The 19,162-nt window shown below is 37.6% G+C and overlaps 1 protein-coding gene across 6 annotated transcripts; it reads right to left on the bottom strand.

The window, feature by feature from the left end:
* Positions 1–1,015: 1,015 nt before the first annotated feature.
* Positions 1,016–15,914, bottom strand: LOC142180342 (uncharacterized). Of its 6 annotated transcripts, none has more exons than XM_075252174.1 (6): positions 15,809–15,914; positions 14,363–14,424; positions 13,072–13,139; positions 11,704–11,787; positions 5,364–5,447; positions 1,016–5,155 (listed from the first exon to the last, which is right to left on the bottom strand). In XM_075252174.1, exons 2-6 carry the CDS (start codon positions 14,368–14,370, stop codon positions 5,112–5,114), a joined length of 288 nt encoding a protein of 95 aa, XP_075108275.1. In that variant the 5' UTR covers positions 14,371–14,424; positions 15,809–15,914; the 3' UTR covers positions 1,016–5,111. The 6 variants fall into 6 exon arrangements, 4 of the variants coding, with proteins under 4 accessions (XP_075108275.1, XP_075108276.1, XP_075108274.1 ...); XM_075252175.1 differs by having other exon boundaries at positions 11,741–11,787; XM_075252173.1 differs by lacking the exon at positions 1,016–5,155 and adding an exon at positions 15,139–15,213 and having other exon boundaries at positions 5,214–5,447; positions 15,809–15,900.
* Between the last annotated feature and the right edge of the window lie 3,248 nt (positions 15,915–19,162).

The following is a 19,162-nucleotide window of genomic DNA, read 5'->3' as shown; positions in this document are numbered from 1 at the left end:
TCACCGCACCGTTTCATTTTGTTGGATCGGAAAATGCGCAGTTGAAAGTTGAAACAAAATCTTCATACAATTTGCACATGGTGTTACCACATTATTAAAAGGGTACATTAAATGTTCGAAATCGTATTTATCTTGCATAGACACATAACCTGTACGACTTCTTCAAGTTTTCCACAATAGAACATACAACTAATTAATAAGGTAAGAGAACAGACTCATACATAGATGTGTTTCTTTTTTAAACTTAAGGGGCCACCATCTGGGGATGTCACCAAAAGTAATGACTAGTTAAGACTTAAGACTGAAAACAAAATGTTATCTGCAAGTAGTAGAGTGAATGGGGCCTCTTTCTCTTTACTACGGCGCCGTGAACAAATTGGATATGAATGGGTTTGGTGCCCATTGGTCGACCATTAAATGAAGAAAATATTTAGTTGATCTTATTTTATATAAAAAAAAAAGCTAACTCTTTGATTGGTTTGAACATAGAGATAAAAGAATCTCAGTTGTGCACCAATCGGTAAACAACAACCAGTCAATTTGAAGAAAGCTTTATTCGTAAAGCTAGTTTGGTTGGCACCAAAATTTTCAGGCTAGCTAAGCAAGAGGATAACTTAAAATAAAATAGGTATTATAAATAATATAAATGCAAGACAAGAAATATAGTTAAAGATTACAGGGGAGAAATAGATTTTATTTCTCTTGAAATCGATGTACATAACAGACTATTTTGGCTCCCTATTTATAAAATAAAGAAAGTCGTTGCAACGCTTTTCTACAGCTGCTTGCAAGTTGTCTGCATGAACTGCTCGCAACTTGCATGTTTATCAAGAAACTGCTGTAAGTTATTTTATTGAGTTGTTTTTAACCTGCCTAAATCAATTACTTGCAGCATGCCTATTTTTATTTATTTATGGTAAGTAAAGATTTTATTTACCACATAATATTTACAAAACATAAGAAAAAGAGAACACACACTGGACATACAACCCCATGTGTGTAAGCTTCACTGCCCTTCCTTATCTATAAAAAAAAGATCGTATCCAGATATATCAGTTAAGAACACGGATAGTAATCTAACTCTTGCAATCTTCTTGCTAATTTTTGCTTCATTCATCCTCTACAATGTATCTCTTGTACAATAGCTCTAATAAACTACGTTGCATTTCTACTCTTAGCTTGAAAGATCCTAAGGTTTTTCTCCTGCCATATATAATGGATGGATCCTGCTAGGCTCATTCTGTAGACTTCAGCTGTTGCATTCTTGCCCTATAATGTGTGGTTGCTCATTCTATCTCATGTTGCCAGTTCATAGGTTGTCGTCGTATGCCTTGCCACTACAATATTGCTCTCCAAACTTGTGCAGAGAAGGTACAATTGAAAATAAATGATCAATGTTCTTTAATGTGCTTCATATAAGGAATAACTCACATTATCTAGACATCCCCACTTTTCTAGCCTCTCCTTGGCAAGCAACCTGCCACATGTGGCCAAATACAGACTGAAAATATATTTTGGAGAAGCAACATTGTACATACTAACCTCCTCCAATTAACCTTCTCCTCTTAACTTCAGATAAATTTCCTTGATGGAGAACTTCTCAGTTCTTTGTATCTCATCCTCTGTCCAGCCAAATTCCTTATAGTATTTTCCTGGCTTCATAATCTTTTGTACTATCCATGAGGCTTGCTTTGGTTGTGCTCCCCACACTGTACCTTGCTTCCCATAATAAATATGAACCCACTGCACCAACATCTTATCTTTCTTCTTACACAAATTCCACAAGAGTTTACATATGGCTTCCTTGTTCTATATGATCACATCAAGGATGTTAATCCCTCCCGCTGATCTAGGATAACATAGTTTGTCCTATGCAATCAATGTTTTTTGACAACTCAACACCTCTTATAGAGCACTTCTGATCATTTGAATTCTACCAGTATATGATAGGAACCTTGTAGTCCATGATTGAATTCTCCCTAACACCTTATCAATAAGAGGTTTGCATTGTGCTACTGATACTCTTTTAGTGCTAAGGGTTACCCCTAAGTATTTGATAGAGAGTGAGCTTGCGAGAAGCTTAGCAGGTGCAACATTTTTTGTTGAATGTCACTACTTACTCCTCCAAAATATATGGAACTTTTGTCTGCATTTGCTACCAAACCAGAAGCTTGAGAAAATTCCTGAAAGTGAGCATACATCAACTGGAGATAGTATCTCCTCTGCATAACAAAAGGAGATCATCAACAAAGCTTAATTGCACAATATTCATCTTAGTGTATTTTGGGTGATAGTTGAAGTTGAGGTTCTTCCTTAGTTGCTTTCGAAGCCTTGTGAGGTATTCCATTTCCAAAACAAATAAGAAAGATGAGAGGGGATCTCCTTATCTTAATATTTTCTTGGCTGGGAAAGGGACTGTTGGATGACCATTGAGTATTATGGAGTATGATACTGTCTTGATACATCTCATGATCCATCCAACAAATTTAGCTGGAAATTGTAGACATACTAAAATCTACTCCTAGTAACCCCATTCTAATGAATCATATGCTCTATTCTTGTGTACTCTGAACATGCATCTTGGCGATAATCCCTTTCTACCATATCCTTTGACTAATTCATGGATAAAGATAATATTGTCACTGATCAATCTACCAGGGATAAGAGTAGATTGATTTTTATCCACTAACCTGTCTATAGCTTTCTGCAACCTCTTAGTAAGAACCTTTGAGATTATCTTGTATAACAATGTACATTAAGATATAGGTATGTACTCTGTGATCTTTGAAGGATTAGCAACTTTCAGGATAAGAGTGACAGTAGTGCAATTGATAGCTCGGTACAAATTTACTTTGGAAAAAACTTCTTGCACTGCAGCAGTAACTTCATTTCCAATAATAGGACAAGCTTTCTTAAAGAACATGGCATCAAAGACATCACACCTAGGTGCTTTGTGATCACTGATATCTTTCAAGCCTTGATATATTTCCTCACTTATTATAAGGGCAATCAGCAGAAGCTGTTGTTTTCTATTCAAAACTGGGTCATCCCTCATGACATTTGGGTTAATTGCAGGTAATTGTTTTGCTGGAGAAGGAGTTTTACTAATATACCGATGTCAAAATCATTCCATTGATCCTAATAGTTGCTTATAGAAACCCATCACCTCTTCTTCATTGGCCTCCTTCGTTTATAATACTCCCCCATTACTATTGATGAGACTCTTAATCTTATTTTAGGCATTTTTTTGTTTCAAGCTTGCAGAGAAATAGGCAGAATTAGTATCCCCAACTTCAACTATTGAACTCGAGATTTCTTTTTCAATATGCTCTCTTCTATGTTCACCCATTTTTCCAATTGCAATTTCATCTTTTTTTCAGCTTCAATCTTGTTTACAGATTGGCCTGGTTCTTCCATTTGTTCTTGTTGCTCTAAGAGTTGTTGCCTGCATTATTTTACCCTATTTCTCTCACCATCATACTCGGCTTTATTCAAGGCCTTCATTGCTTGTTTTACCTTTTTAAGTTTCATCTAGACTGTTTCCATAATATGATCTCCTGAATTTCCATTCCAAGCCCCAACGAGTACTTCTAAGAAATCATTATGTTCAACCAATTGGTTCATAAACTTAAAAGGTTTAGGACTTGGGTCCTCCTCAGCATCAAGCTTAATACTAAGGGGAGAGTGATCAGAACAAGTAGGCTTCATCACTAACACTTTTAAGTGAGGCATACTTGGTATCTATTTAGTGATGACCTGAGATCTATCCAGCTTACTATAAGTGTGCCCATTAGTCCATATGTGATTTCTTCTTATTGACTTTGTTTCAGGCATCCAGTATCTTCCATGAAGCTATTAAAGTTTTTGACTTCCCATTCTTGAACAAGGCTTCAAACTTCTCCATCATTATTAGAGCTTATTGCATTATAATTTCCTATTGATATCCATGGACCTTGTTGTCCACTATGCCAGCTTCTCAACTCATTCCAAAGTGACCTCCTCTTTTCCACTGTGTGCAGACCATACACAACTGTGAAAGTAAATCTTATATTCAGAGATCTGATAGCAGCTAAGGTATGTATGCATTGACTGGATATTCCCAACAAATTGTACTCTACATCTTTACCATCCCATAATAGTAAAATTCTTCCTCTATTGCTATGTAAGTAATTAGCTTCCGAACACCATCCAGGAGCTATTTTATTCATAATCTGTACTATATTGCATTCTTTTACTTTATGTTCTAAAATATCCATCAAGCTAACTTTACTCTTCTTAATAAACAACTAATCTCCTTCTGCTTATACACTTTCTTTAGGCCCCGAATGTTCCAAGTAACTAATTTCATACTGGTATGAAAATTATTTGGGTAGGCCTAGTTCCACTACATAACTACATTGTCCCCTTCCAGCTGCTTCACCTTGAGTTGCCATACCTGGTTCTGATTCATTTAATATGGTAAATCTATTAGCAGTACTGAGCATGTGTACATCTTGTATGCTTTTCTGGGGTCCTTTAGAAACTGATTTCTCTTTTACTTTTTGCCTTTCATCTCCCTTTTTTGGTGGTCTGTTAGTTCCCCTGATTTCTCCGCATAGTAGTTGTGGCTTTCTCCTGGTTCTAGTTGGTTGTGCTTCCTTCCCGATAACTATTAGCTTTTGTTTCCATTCTTGCTCCTGTTTCTGATTTTTAGTTCTTGGCTTTGGTGCTTATTGTTCATTAGGGATGCATTTATTCCCTATTTGCATGCATTTAGAGCAGAAAACTGGTACCCAGTCATAAATAATTGTCTGAGTAAATTCTCTTCCATTTGGATCAACTACTTTAATGGTTTTTAGCAATTTTCTTGTACCATCTACCTCAACTAGAACCCTTGCATATGAGATTCTATCAACTTTTGATGTACATGCATCTGCATACATCGGCACACCCAATCTACTACTGATCCTACTTAGCGATTATGCTTCCCAACAATTAAAAGGTAAGTTTGGGAACTTCACCCACACTGGAACAGTTTGGAGCACCTCCTTGTTGAAATCGAAGTCAGCATTCCATACGTTCACAATAACAGGCTTGTTGTTCATCATGTGAGGTCCAAAGTATATTACTTGTCACGACCCAAAATCCATCTCGTCTTTATAATATATAACCCAACCTGATAGGTAAGCCAGACAATAGTCAACATAATTCTAATGAAAATAATAAGAAATTAATAAGTGAAATAATTGAATTTCCATACAATAACCCAAGGATTGGTAGTACAAGTCACGAGCCGCTAAGACTTAGATTTATAAAGATGGTATGAAAATAAATACAACATCTGTTTGGAATATATATATAAACGAAAGACGAATCTATACTACCAAGGACAAGAGGTAGATACATCCGGAAAGCATATACATCTTCAATACCAACGCCCACGTACATAGTAGCATCAGCTCCAAGATCTGCACGCAAGGTGCAGAAGTGTAGTATGAATACAATCGACCCCATGTACTCAATAAGTAACAAACCTAACCTCAGACTAAAAGTAGTAACGTGATTGGAAGAAGGTCAGTGTCCAACATCAATAATCAATAACACCACGGGATATAATAATGCTAGTAATAGTAAATAACTCAGAAGATATCATGATCAGCTCGTTCACAAAATACGGGAAATTAGACATGCTTTACAAGTATAACAGTTAAGGCCCAAATATTTCTCTGAAATTACTAAAACATGAGTTTAACAAGGAAGGTGTGATTTTCCAAACTTCCAACAACGGGCAGACAATGCATTACCATCTAGCATGAGAAAAGATACATCTTTATGCCTACATGTAATATATACTTGTCAATTCAATAACATCACAATGAAGCTATAAAGTACACTCACACTCAGCACACTCAAGGTGCCTGGCACAAATTCCCCTCACCATCACACACCAAACCATTTAGCACTGTACGGATACCTGGCACAAATGCCCCTCAACAAGCACATATATATCACTATGCTTGCGCTCACTATAATATCAGACTCCGGGGGGGGGGGGGGGGAGGGAGGGGGAGATCGGAACCAAGCACTAATCAATAATCAATATCACATAGCCCAGCATGGGACATGGTGCACGCTGCCCTAAAACAGTACCACGTATATCAATGTGGGGCTTGGCGTACGCGTCACCTCAATATCAATAACACTTAGCCCAATACGGGTCCTCGACACAAGTGTCGCCTCACTATCACTCAACTCCGCTTTATGGCCCACATCAGTTATCAATCCACTCAAGTCTCCATTTGCCAACATCTCACAGAAGCATAATCAAATTATACAACATGGAATATCACAATGTGCCACAAATTCAGCTAAAACTCGTGCCACGTACAAGGACACCAATACATGTGAGAGAGCATACCAAAAGTACACAGATGTAGAGATATAACATATGGATACAACTATCATGATCGAACATAATGACTACGGCTAAGGCAAATAGCTCAATCTGGCAAAAATAGCCCTATCATGTCTCAAACAATTAAGCAGATAACCTATACATAATTTCTAGCATGAATAAAATCTCACATAGTCAAACAAATGGAGGAAACGTGATATCAAAAAAGCATAATTGCAAAGCAAGACATACAATAGCCTAAGAACTACCGAGATCATGAATACCCCTATGCGCACACACATGCCCGTCACCTAGCACACGTGTCACCCCTAACATATGTCAAATATCATAGTTCTTAGGGATAATTACCCGCAAATCCAACTTTAGATATATTACTTACCTCGAACAAGCCAAAACAATAATCTAGAAACACCATCCCGTGCGAATCAACCTCTAAGCGACTCAAAATTAGACAAAAGTAACTCAAAAACTTTAGATAATGTCATAGGAAACAAACCCAAATGATAATGGTCGAATCTTTAATCACATACTCAAAGTCAACCAAAACTTCAACCCGGGCCACAACCTGGAACCCGACAATACTTACAAATTCTGATAACCTATTCGAATACTAGTTCAACCATACTAATTTCATCCTATTCTGACTCCAAATTGATGTTCAAATCTCATATATTCACTTTAGAAAAGTTTTAACAAAAACCCTCAATTTCTCTTTTGGATTCATCAATCAAATGCCAAATTCAAAGATGGAATCATGTAAAATAATCAAATATGAGTCAAAAATACTTACCCTGATCCAAATCGTAAAAATCACCTCCAAAATCGCTCAAATCCGAGCTCCAAAACTTGAAATATGATAAAATGAGTAAAAACCCCGAATATGATATTTTATAAGCACTGCCCAGGTAAACACTTCGCGATCGCGAGACCAACTTCGCGATCGCGAAGCACAAACTTCACTGCCCACAGAAATACACTTCATGATTGTGACACATACCTCACGAACATAATACACAACTTTGCCAACCATTCACGAACGTTGCATCGACCTCGCGATCGCAAAGGAAACTCCACTAGCTCCCAGCTCCACAATGCGAACGCGGTACCATTGGCACAAACGCGAAAAAACTGTTTCAAACCTCTACGAACGCGCTCCACCTATCGCGTCCACGATGAATAAACCACGAGTGGCCCAAAATACATTTCGCGATTGTTGCTTTACCTTCGCGGCCGTGAAGAACACTAGAGGCATCAGAAATCAACAGAAAACTAGCAGTGCACTCATTATCCATCATGGTTCGAAACCACCCCGAAACACACCCGAGCCCTCGGGACCCTGTCCGAACATAACAATAAGTCCCAAAATATGACACAGACCTACTCGAGGCCTCTAATATCGCAAAATAATATAAAATCATGAATTGCACCTCAATTCAAGCTTAATGAACTATTTCGAATTTCCAAATTCTAAACTTACGTCGAACATGTCTAAACAACTCGGAATTACCTCAAATATTGCACACAATTTCCAAATGACATAACGAATATATTACAACTTCTGGAATAACAATCTGAACCCGATATCATCAAATTCAACTCCGAGTAAAACATACGGACTTTTCAAGCCTATAAATTTCCAATTTTCACCGATTAGACCTCAAACCACATAACTAAATGCAAATGCTTAAAACGATCGGTCGGGTCGTTACATTCTCCCCCACTTAAACATATGTTCATCCTCGAACATACCAAGAGTTATTCCAAAGCCATCAAATCACTGTGTATACTCATCATATACATACTCATGGATGATCCCATGTCACCTTAATCTATATAAGCCTGACAACACAACCTAACTGAAGATCCTCACTTGAACCTTTGTCCATAAACCTTAGAACCCAATCCATAACATCCGGAATTTATCATAAGACCCGAATATCGAATCTATACACCGTATAAGTCTGAACAAGTTGTATCAATCCATAACCATAACCCAAGATATACCCATATGATATACCGCATAACTCAGATACTCATCGTAATAACTTTCAACCATAATAGTTGCTCAACAACAAATCGGTACCGCGACATACCTCGAATCACATAAAAACCTCGTTCTGAACCTTCGTACACTGCCAATGATGAAAGAAACATGCAAAAACTCATAACCACTTATCAGATCAACAAGTCGTGGAGCTCTCTGCTCGACAAGAATTATAGCCAAATTCTAAGCTAACTAGTGACATTATTCTTCCAAACATACCTTAATCAAATCTGATATCACCCATTCCAGATTCAAAAATCTCATCTCATCTGTTACAAGCTGCTCGACCGACATGCCAGACCTATACTACCTCGATCCACATACCTTGCAATCCGTGCACCAAATCAGCAACAACTCGAATGTACCTAATGATGGAAATAGAATTAAGTGAGAGAACCGTCCCGCAAGCTCAACAGTTATCACCATAAAACGCAATGCGAAGGACCCATCTCACAGAGAAGAAACAAAACACACGAAATAAGACAAAAGGAACATATCCCAACAGAACTCCGTTGCAATGCGTGACCCAATCCAAACACTGGTCCATATGAAATACCTCGATCCATGATGCTCACAATCAATAACCATATGCATATCAACAACAAACATGTAAAGTGCATGACCAAAACCATGGAGTAACGGATAGAAAAATATACCACAAACAGGAAGACGATAACCAAGGCGTAATCAACCATTCAACACCCCAAGCCATCTCACTCAATTTTCGCCGCAAGGCCTAAACAGAACCACATCATGTGTGTGAATAGAAAACAGTCTCCCAACCTATCGTAGCATAAAAAGTAACACATGGAACATATTAGACATGAACAAGATCTATTCTAACCGAATGACATACCCCTCAACAATAGCTGTGCTGAGTAAACAAAATTCGCCCCGATGTAGAATACACATCCTCATCTGCATCCATCATGTCGTCATATTAAAATAAGAGAACCCCATTATCAATTCAGAATAACAAAAAGGATAGTCACCTTGTCAGCCGAAAGCCCTCTACTATACCCCATTCAGGAGAAAAATGTACAATACGCAACATACCCCTCATGCATGTTGAAAACATCCGCCCAAGCCGTGATCAAAATCATCGAAAACTCGTCAAAACCCATTAGCACATAAATAAGCCATCAGAACTGAATACCTCTAACTCAACCAAGTCACGCAGGTTGCCAAACCCAAGAGTATTTCCATAAAACACCTGTAGAGTCTTACCACACCAAGGAACCAATCACTTTTCTTACTATGCTGACCCAAACCACTACCAAGCTAACCTATTTCTTTGAATTCTCTTTGACTTGCCTGCAAGTTAACACTTTTTCTTGTCAGTACACTATGATCCTTAACTGAAGCTCATCATAAGGGATCCTAGCATGAAACCACGTCATCATAAAGCCCATAAGCCACTGTATTCCCTCTTAAGCACCCAAAATATCATAACCGAGATACCTACTTTGAAGAGACCTTCTGTGAATTTGAAGTTGTTTCTTTAACCTCTCTGATACTAAAATGTAGAACCACTAATGATACAGAAATGTCGTAATTCTCGACACCTTTCAATGCAAATCTCAGATTTTAGCCATATACAAATTTGGAAATCCTAAAATACCACATATAAAGCTTGAACGCATTATAATCTTCTCGAGAGTCATCCACTCTACTCTAATTTCCAATGCACTACCAATACGAGTCGAACGACTTGTACTTTATTAACACATAAAGAAGTAACCCCACCTTTAAGCAACCGAGCGAATCCCTAATCCTTCCACACCACATCCACCTCAAATAACAAACCTCAATCACTTCAAGATTTCCATATATCCATAAAGTGTATTACATCATGCATCTAGAAATTTCCTTACTCGAGTCATCCTCGAAATCCACCTCTTCAAGTCATAACTGTTCCACAAGTGTGCCTTAGACCCAAAATTGACATAACACCTGACCATGCAATATTAGCGTTGATAGCAAACTCCTCCACTTGGCTCAAAGCCATAAAACATAACATCCGATAACCCACAACTCATTTACTCCGTAACTGCCATAATCCCACACTGTAATTCAACTAAAACCTCCATAAGCTCATGTATCACTAACCATAAAATACCTCAAATCATCTGCTAAGCACACATACATTCTCGTGATAGTCGTGTGAACTCCCTCAAGCGATCCAACTCAAATTGTAGCACTTACACATCCCACTGGTAGAAAGAAAACTCTTCACAGAACCTCGTAAGAATCATACAACCTCGGAACATTATGCAGGAGATAACCCACATGCTTAGCCTCAAACCGGCATCACTCGATGACCCTATCATGGTCACAACCACAATGCGATCAGTTAATCCTTTTGAGTCTAAATTCATCAACAAGACATAAGAGTTTACTTCATTCCACAAATGAGTAACTAAAAGATCCCTAACATACTCATAACCCAAGACTGCACAACACACCAAGACAAAAATCAAGTACATATAGTCCTTTTACATCACAAGCAAAATTCTTCTTGTCACATCCAAACCATCTAAGCACATTTTGCAGTTGCATAATACTCATCATATATCTATCTAACCACTCACTGAGACATCAATCCCACTCTTAGGGACATTAACAGACATATAATTCCAAAATCACAACATACTCACACGATCGAAACCACCGAACCCAAGCTGTGGTCAGAACCTGGCCTCAAGTCCTCCAGACTGGCCTATCTCCACAACACCAAGAATATATCTCGCACCTCATCTATGACATTACAAGCCATCGATGCACCGCTGATACTAAGTTCTCAAAATAACATACGAACAAATGGAAGAAATTTAAAGAGATACGCTTCAAGCTGAATCAATGTCGCACGATAAGGAAAGAAAGATAAGAATTCCTACATGCCCCATAGCCTCTCGAAGATAGGTATGGACATCATCATACTGATCCGCAAGACTCTACTAGACACTTGCTCATGACTTATAGAACCTATGAACCTAGAGCTCTGATACCAACTTGTCACGACCCAAAATCTACCTAGTCATGATGGCACCTAACCCAACCCGATATGTAAGCCAAATAATAGTCAATACAATTCTAATAAAAATAATAAGAAATTAATTAGAGAAATAATTAAATTTTCATGCAATAACCCAAGGAGTGGTAGTACAAGTCATGAGCCGCTAAAATTTAGATTTATAAAGCTGGTATGAAAATAAATATAACATATGTTTGGAATATGCATAAACCGAAGGTGAATTTAAACTACCAATGACAAGTGGAATGAATATCCGGAAAGAATGTACATTTTCAATGCTAGCTCCCACATACATAGCAGCATCAACTCCAAGATCTGCATGTAAGGTGCAAAAGTGTTGTATGAAAATAACCGACCAAATGTACTCAATAAGTAACAAAACCTCAGGCTGAAAGTAGTGATGATCTTGGAAGAAGGTCAGTGTCCAACATCAATAATCAATAACAACACAGGATATAATAATGCAGTAACAGTAAATAACTCAGAAGATATCATGATCAGCTTTTTCACAAAATACGGAAAATTAGACATGTTTTACAAGTACAGCAATTAAAGCCCAAATCTTTCTCCAAAATCACTAAAACAAGAGTTTAACAAGGAAACTGTGATTTTCCAAACTTCCAACAACGGGTAGACAATTCATTACCATCTAGCATGAGGAAAGATACATCTATATGCCTACATGTCAAGTCAATAACATCATAGTGAAGCTATCAAATACACTCACACTCAGCACACTCAAGGTGTCTTGTACAAATGTCCATCACCATCAAACACACAACCACTTAGCACTATACGGATGCCTAGCATAAATGCCCCTCACTAAAGCACATATATATCATAGTGTCTGCGCTCACTGTAATATCAAACTTCGGAGGAGCAGATCCTGGCCCAAGCGCTAATCAATAATCAATATCACGTAGCCCAGCATGGGGCCTGGTGCACGCGTCACTCGAAAACAATACCACTTAACCCAATGTGAGGCCTGATGTACGCATCACCTCAATGTCAATAACATTGAGCCCAATACGGGGCCCCGACGCAAGCGTCGCCTCACTATCACTCACCACAGCTCAATGGCCCATATCAGTCATCAATCCGCTCAAGTCTCCATTTGCCAATATCTCATAAAAGCATAATCCAATTATACAACATATGATATCAGAATGTGCCACAAATTTAGCTCAAACTCGTTTCATGTACAAGGACAACAATAACATATGAGACAATATACCAAAGGTGCACAAAGGCAGATATATAACATGTGGATACAACTATCATGACTTGACTACAATTAAGGCAAACAACAAAATATAGAAAAAATAGCCCTATCATGTCTCAAATAAATAAACACATAACCTAGACATGATTTCTAGCATGAATAATATCTCAAGTAGTCATACAGATGGAGGAAACATGATATCATACAAGCATGATAGCAAAACAAGACAAATAATAGCCTAAGAATTACTCGGATCATGAATACCCGGTGCAGTCATACACGCCCGTCACCTAGCACATGTGTCCCCTAACACATGTCAAATATCATAGTTCTGAGGGATAATTACCCTCAAATCCAAGTTTAGATATGTTACTTACCTAGAACAAGCCAAAACAATACTCTAGAAAAGCCATCCCGCACAAATCGACCTTCAAATGGCTCGAAACTAGCCAAAAAACAACTTAGAAACATCAGAATCGCCATAGGAAACAAAATCAAATGATAAAGGTCGAATCTTTAATCAAATACTCAAAGTCAACCAAAAGTCAACCCAGGCCCGCACTTCGGAACCCGATAAAACTCACAAATTCTGACAACCCATTCGAATATGATTCTAACCATATTAATTTTATCCAATTCCGACTCCGAGTCGACGTTCAAATTTCAAATGTTTACTTTAGAAAAGTTTTGACAAAACCCCGAAATTTCTCTTTTAGATTCATTAATCAAATGCCAAAATCAAAGATGGAATCATGTAAAATAATCAAATCCGAGTAAAAAACACTTATCCCAATCCATATCGTAAACATACCCTCCAAATTTCCCAAATTCGACCTTCCAAACTCAAAATGTGATAAAATGAGTAAAATCCCCGAATATGATATCTCATAAGCAATACTCAGGTAAACACTTCGCGATCGCGGGATCAGCTTTGTAATCGCGAAGCACAAACTTCACTACCCACAGAAATACACTTGTGTTTGCGGCACATACCTTGTGAACGCAATGCACAACGATGCCAACCCTTCACGAACACGGCATCGACCTCTCGATCGCGAAGGTAACTCTACTAACTGCCAGCTCCACAATGCGAACGTGGTATCATTGGCGCAAATTCGCAGAACAACCATTTCGAACCTCTGCGAATGTGGTCTACCCGTTTCATACACGATGAATAAACCACAAGTGGCCCAATATACACTTCGCGATTGCGGCTTTACCTTCGCGATTGCGAAGAACACCAGAGGCATTAGAGATCAGCAGAAAACCAACAATGCACTCATCATCCATCATGGTCCGAAATGTCACGTTCCAAACTACCCCTTAGACGTGACTGTCACCCAGCTAATACCACCTGCCAGGCAAACCCCTTTCTCTAACGTGTAACCATTTACACAAACACTGAGAGAAAAAGTGCAGGCCTAAAGGTATTATTAATAATTAAAGAGGAAATGATTATCACCCAATACCTTAGTCAATTGATAGAAAAACCAACAATTACTCAAATAATAAAACTCTAGCCCAAATCCCAAACTAAGACCACAGAGCATATAACAGAGTAATATGAGTTTTACTGACGGGTATGCAAATCCAAAAGAAAAAGGAAATAACTAACACGAATTAGATAAAGCAGAAACGAAAGCCTCCACGAACAATGTGATGGCTCACCTCAGCATAGGATCCACTCGAATAGACTTGCCAGCCACTTGCTCTATCTCCCGCAACGGTATCTGCATAGAGATGTAGGTAAGGAGTGAGTTATACGTAAATATAAACCAGTAAGATTCTCGACCCGTCACTTGAAATACATACAAACACACCACAATAAGAATGATATAATAAATACGATAATTATACAATAACATAATATATATATATGTATCAACAGAGTTAATAAGAATTAACCAACAAGAGTACACACTAAGGACTTATGGTAATTGCAGTGAAAGAAATTAACCAACACATCTACGAGTCCATAACGACACCACAATGCCTAAAATATGTAATGGAGCATACACAATGCTTACTGAAGCATACATTATGCCCCAAATATATCAAGAAGCATACACAATGCTCGGGTGATGTACAAAGGCATACACAATGCCCCAACATCATGGCTCACAGCCGTATCAAACTCAACTCCATGGCTCACAGCTGTATCAAACTATCAAACTCAACATCATGGCTCACAGCCGTTTCAAACGCAACACCATGGCTCACAGCCATATCAAACTCAACATCATGGCTCACAGCCATATTACGCCATCAAACAACTTATAAAATAATTTTTTTTCCTATATTTTTCATAAAATAATATATTTGCGGCTAGTCTAAGACTACCGATTCTGCCAAGCGCATGTTATTCCCAATACATGGACCAGACAGAGAAAACACATTTTCAAAACGGATTTTAGAAAAGCAAACATCAAAGCTTAAAGTCTTACTTATCTCGCTAACGGGAAGTTCCCCAACCTTGCAACGTCTAGAACACCAACCAAACGGCCTCCAATGGGCTCAATCTATTCAAAATATTGAATAACATGTCCTAATTAGTCTAGGTGCATGATTTCCATAATCTTAGGGCAAATTAAAATCAGAGTCAACCCTTGGTCCAATTAATAACAACGAGTACGCAGTTATATGTTAACCAAATAGCCGAAACAGTGCCACTGTGCATTATACCAAAGATATCATCTAACATTTAATCTATTCATTATCACGTTATTACTATTGGACATTATACCTCCTAAGTTTCCTTTCTTAAATATAGTAGTACGAATTCCATGTAGTAGTTTCAGATTATTTTACAAACAGATTTTCAAAAGACAGTGATGGAGACTTCGTTCAACTTTCCAATTCCATATCTCATCTTTACCAATTATCAGTCATCATATAATCATTAGGTAATCATTATTCTCAATTGAAGACAACAAAAATTCAAACTATGTAATAGTAGAAACCAAAACCAGTACAGAAGGTCTTCTCTTCATAACATTGTACACATAAACCTATAATTAATTTAATTTGTCTCCCCCTAATCATTGGTTCATATAATTATTACAAACTAAATTATGTGCAAAACTAATTTCGCGTACTACTGTGAGGGATAAATACCTGAGTTTGATTGCCTCCCAACTTTTCTTCTCCAACTTGATCGCCGCTTACCAGAACTCCGTTTCCCTTTGTTCTAATGTTCTTCTATTTTTTTATCTCTCTAATTATTTATTAAGACCTAAATTAATGCTTTTCCTACACCTTATGTCTTTGTACATGGGCCAATAAGAAAAATATATGGGTTTAGCCCATTTCTTTACCATTATTTATTGAAAAAAATATCAGCTATGTCCATTTATAAGTAACTTATTATAAAAATTGGCAAATTCATAAAATATTACTTATATAATTAACCAATTAGCTATTTGTAGCCAAAAAAGTTAAAATTTTACTTTCTTTTGAGTGGCTGTTATTAGAATATATTGGATACATCTTAAAGAGTTTGAGTCTCAGTTTTGGGATGATTTGATGGAGTTTTGAGGTGGTTTGAATTCAAAATTCAAAGTAGAAGATGAGCATGAAAAAATGATGTGTATCACATTGTGTATCACTTATCATATATGTATCATATTTGTATCAAATGTGTATCACATGTATATCCATGTATACCTGCGTGTGAGATACATGCGTGATACATGTGTCGCATAAGAACTTTTTGAATTCGATTTTAACTACGAATTTTGATGCCAATTCAGTCCAAATCACCTCCAATCTTCCTCAAATTTTGTATATTGACTCATCTATATGTTTTTAATGAATCTCAACCATACCCATTGAAAAAAAATCCTTTTTTTCTTAGATTTTTGGAATCTTTTTTAGATTTTTGGAATATTGCATAGATTTTGTATTTCATCACCTTATTTGCTACCTCGTCCATGAAATTTCCTTTCCGTCTTGCATCTAATGTTGCTAATTACACTTAAAAATATGGAAGAAGATCTTTGTGTGTGATTCTTTGAGAGAAAGAACCTTATTTCTTTGGTTTTTTAATTTTTATATGTGGTTGACTAGTTTTGGTAAGTGTATGATTAATAGCTAGATATTGGTAAGTTGAGACTTTTTTGGGGATATTTTTGTAAGATTCCTTATTTATTGACTGAGTTATTTTATTATCCCACTTAATATGTGTAATAGTTAATTAGGTTCACTAACAATTTAATAATTTTAAAACTCTTGAGTTAATCAGTATATATAAAATTTTCGGTTATTACACGAAACCAATGCGAAACACACCCGAACCCCCTCTGAACATACCAACAACTCCCAAAATATAACAAGGACCTACTCAAGGCCTCAAATCTCGCAAAATAACATCAAAACCACGAATCGCACCTCAATTCAAGCTTAATGAACTATTTCGAGTTTCCAAATTCCAAACTTACACCAAACACGGCTAAACAACTCGGAATCACCTCAAATTTTGCACATAAGTTCCAAATTACATAAAGAACATATTCCAACTTTTGTAATAGTAATCCGAACCCGATATCATCAAAGTCAACTCCCGGTCAAACTTATGAACTTTTCAAACCTTCCAATTTCTAATCTTCGCCGATTAGAGCCAAAACCTTCTAGAAACATCCATATGGAAATCTGGGAATACGACCAAGTTCAAAATCTCCATCCGGACCTAGCGGAACCATAAAAATTCCGATCCGAGGTCAAATAAAAAAAGTCAAACTTGATCAACTCTTCCAACTTAAAGCTTCCTAGTTAAGAATCATTCTTCCAAATAAATTCTGAACCACTCGAGAACCAAAACCGGCGATACAAGCAAGTCATAATATACCATTTGAGTCTATTCATGAACTCAAACCACCGAACTGAATGCAAATACTCAAAATAATCGGTCAGGTCATTGCAGTACCTCATCCCGATCATCTATACTATTGAATTTGACAATAAAGTGCCAATCATTATGGAAGTATACCTTAGGCTTTGCTGCAAAATTCCATTGTGAAGTGATGAACCTTTCCATAGCTGTAATAGTAGGCGAATCCCCCACCACATATAAAATTACAGCTTGCCTCCATTTCTGTGTCTCTTGTTCGATCTCCTCTTTGCAGAATTTAACTATTCCCTCCCTACTTCTAATTGTTGGTGTGATGAAGCTCAAGGGCATTCCCTTTGCTTCTAGCATGTTCCCAGCAAATAAGTTTGCACACTTCTTCTTCCATCTCGCCTCCGTATTGATCTGATTCGGTTGGTGAATGATGGTCTCTTCCATTACAATCCCATTTTCACCTGTCTTAGGGTTTGCATTTCTCAATAAATTTCTACCAACTCTATGCCTCCCCGAAGATCATCTTTCTCGAGCCATCAGTATTCGAAACACCGATTCGATCTTGAATCCGCTACACACTGCCATTTCTGACAACCGCTTCTTAGACACTATTTCACCATACCCTGCCCCGAAGAAAAATCAAAGAAGACCATAACACTGGCGAACCTTAATGCATTCAAACAAGGATGACGACAATACATCACAAATGAAAATTCCACCATGCTCGAAAATATCAGGCCTCGTTAATCCATCAACCAAAGCCTGAACGTCCATAGTCCGATTGCCTTTCCTCCGCTGGAATTAAATGCCGAACCTCTAAACCATGAATCGAGAAATCCTCCTTTTGAGTCATTCACTTCCGCAATCCATAAATAAGCACCCTACTATTTACATCAACGCTGCGCGATAACCACTCATGAACATCATAACAATCCGTGCATAGCCTCAAAACCATAGGCAATACCAATATAGGGCTGAAACGACAGAATACCTTTTCATAGGATGACTACAATAGCTCGCTCGAATACGCAGGAAGATACATCATCCGCTACATCTGTAGTACCACTGCAACTTTTCGATGCCCCATTGAGCTCAACATCGTTTAAGAGTGAGTAGGAAGGAAATGAAGGCAAAAGCCTCGATGGAATCAAATCGCACGACGAGGAATCAAGAAGGGAAGTTCTCCTAACAGCCCTGTAACCTTCGAAGATAAGTACATGTCTCTGTACCGATCCGCAAGACTCTACTAGACTTGCTCATGACTCGTGAGACACAAGTGAACCTAGAGCTATGATACTAAGGTGTCACGACCCAAAATCCCCTAAAGGTCGTGATGGCGCCCAACGTCGCCGTCAGACAAGCCAACGGTGAATTATCGACTTAATTACTCATTTTAATATTTCTGAAGTCATAAATCCCATTAAATAAATAAAATAAACATCGGGTACTCATAGGAGCCCGTGAATTCTCTTTATAAATTTATGTGTAAAGTATAAATTACAAGGTAAAATGATATTAACTACGTGAACTACAATAATGAACACCTAGTAGGAACCCCCAAAACCCAGTGTCACAAGTGCATGAGCATCGACCGAGAAATATAATAAAATACAACATATGTCTGGAATACA

Source organism: Nicotiana tabacum, chromosome 4 (assembly GCF_000715075.1).
Source record: "Nicotiana tabacum cultivar K326 chromosome 4, ASM71507v2, whole genome shotgun sequence".
In the NCBI taxonomy this organism is placed as follows: domain Eukaryota; kingdom Viridiplantae; phylum Streptophyta; class Magnoliopsida; order Solanales; family Solanaceae; genus Nicotiana; species Nicotiana tabacum.
Note: the sequence above shows the minus strand (reverse complement) of the source record. Positions and strands in the feature narration are given on the sequence as shown.

Excerpts from the sequence above, each read along its gene's own strand:
- LOC142180342 (XM_075252172.1), bottom strand. Across the intron at positions 11,788-13,071 it reads ATTGTTTTGGCTTGTTCTAG|ATCTTGGAGTTGATGCTGCT; the intron begins GTAAGTAACATA and ends CCTTACATGCAG. Across the intron at positions 5,448-11,703 it reads ATTCATTCCACTTGTCATTG|ATCTTGGAGCTGATGCTACT; the intron begins GTAGTTTAAATT and ends CCTTGCGTGCAG.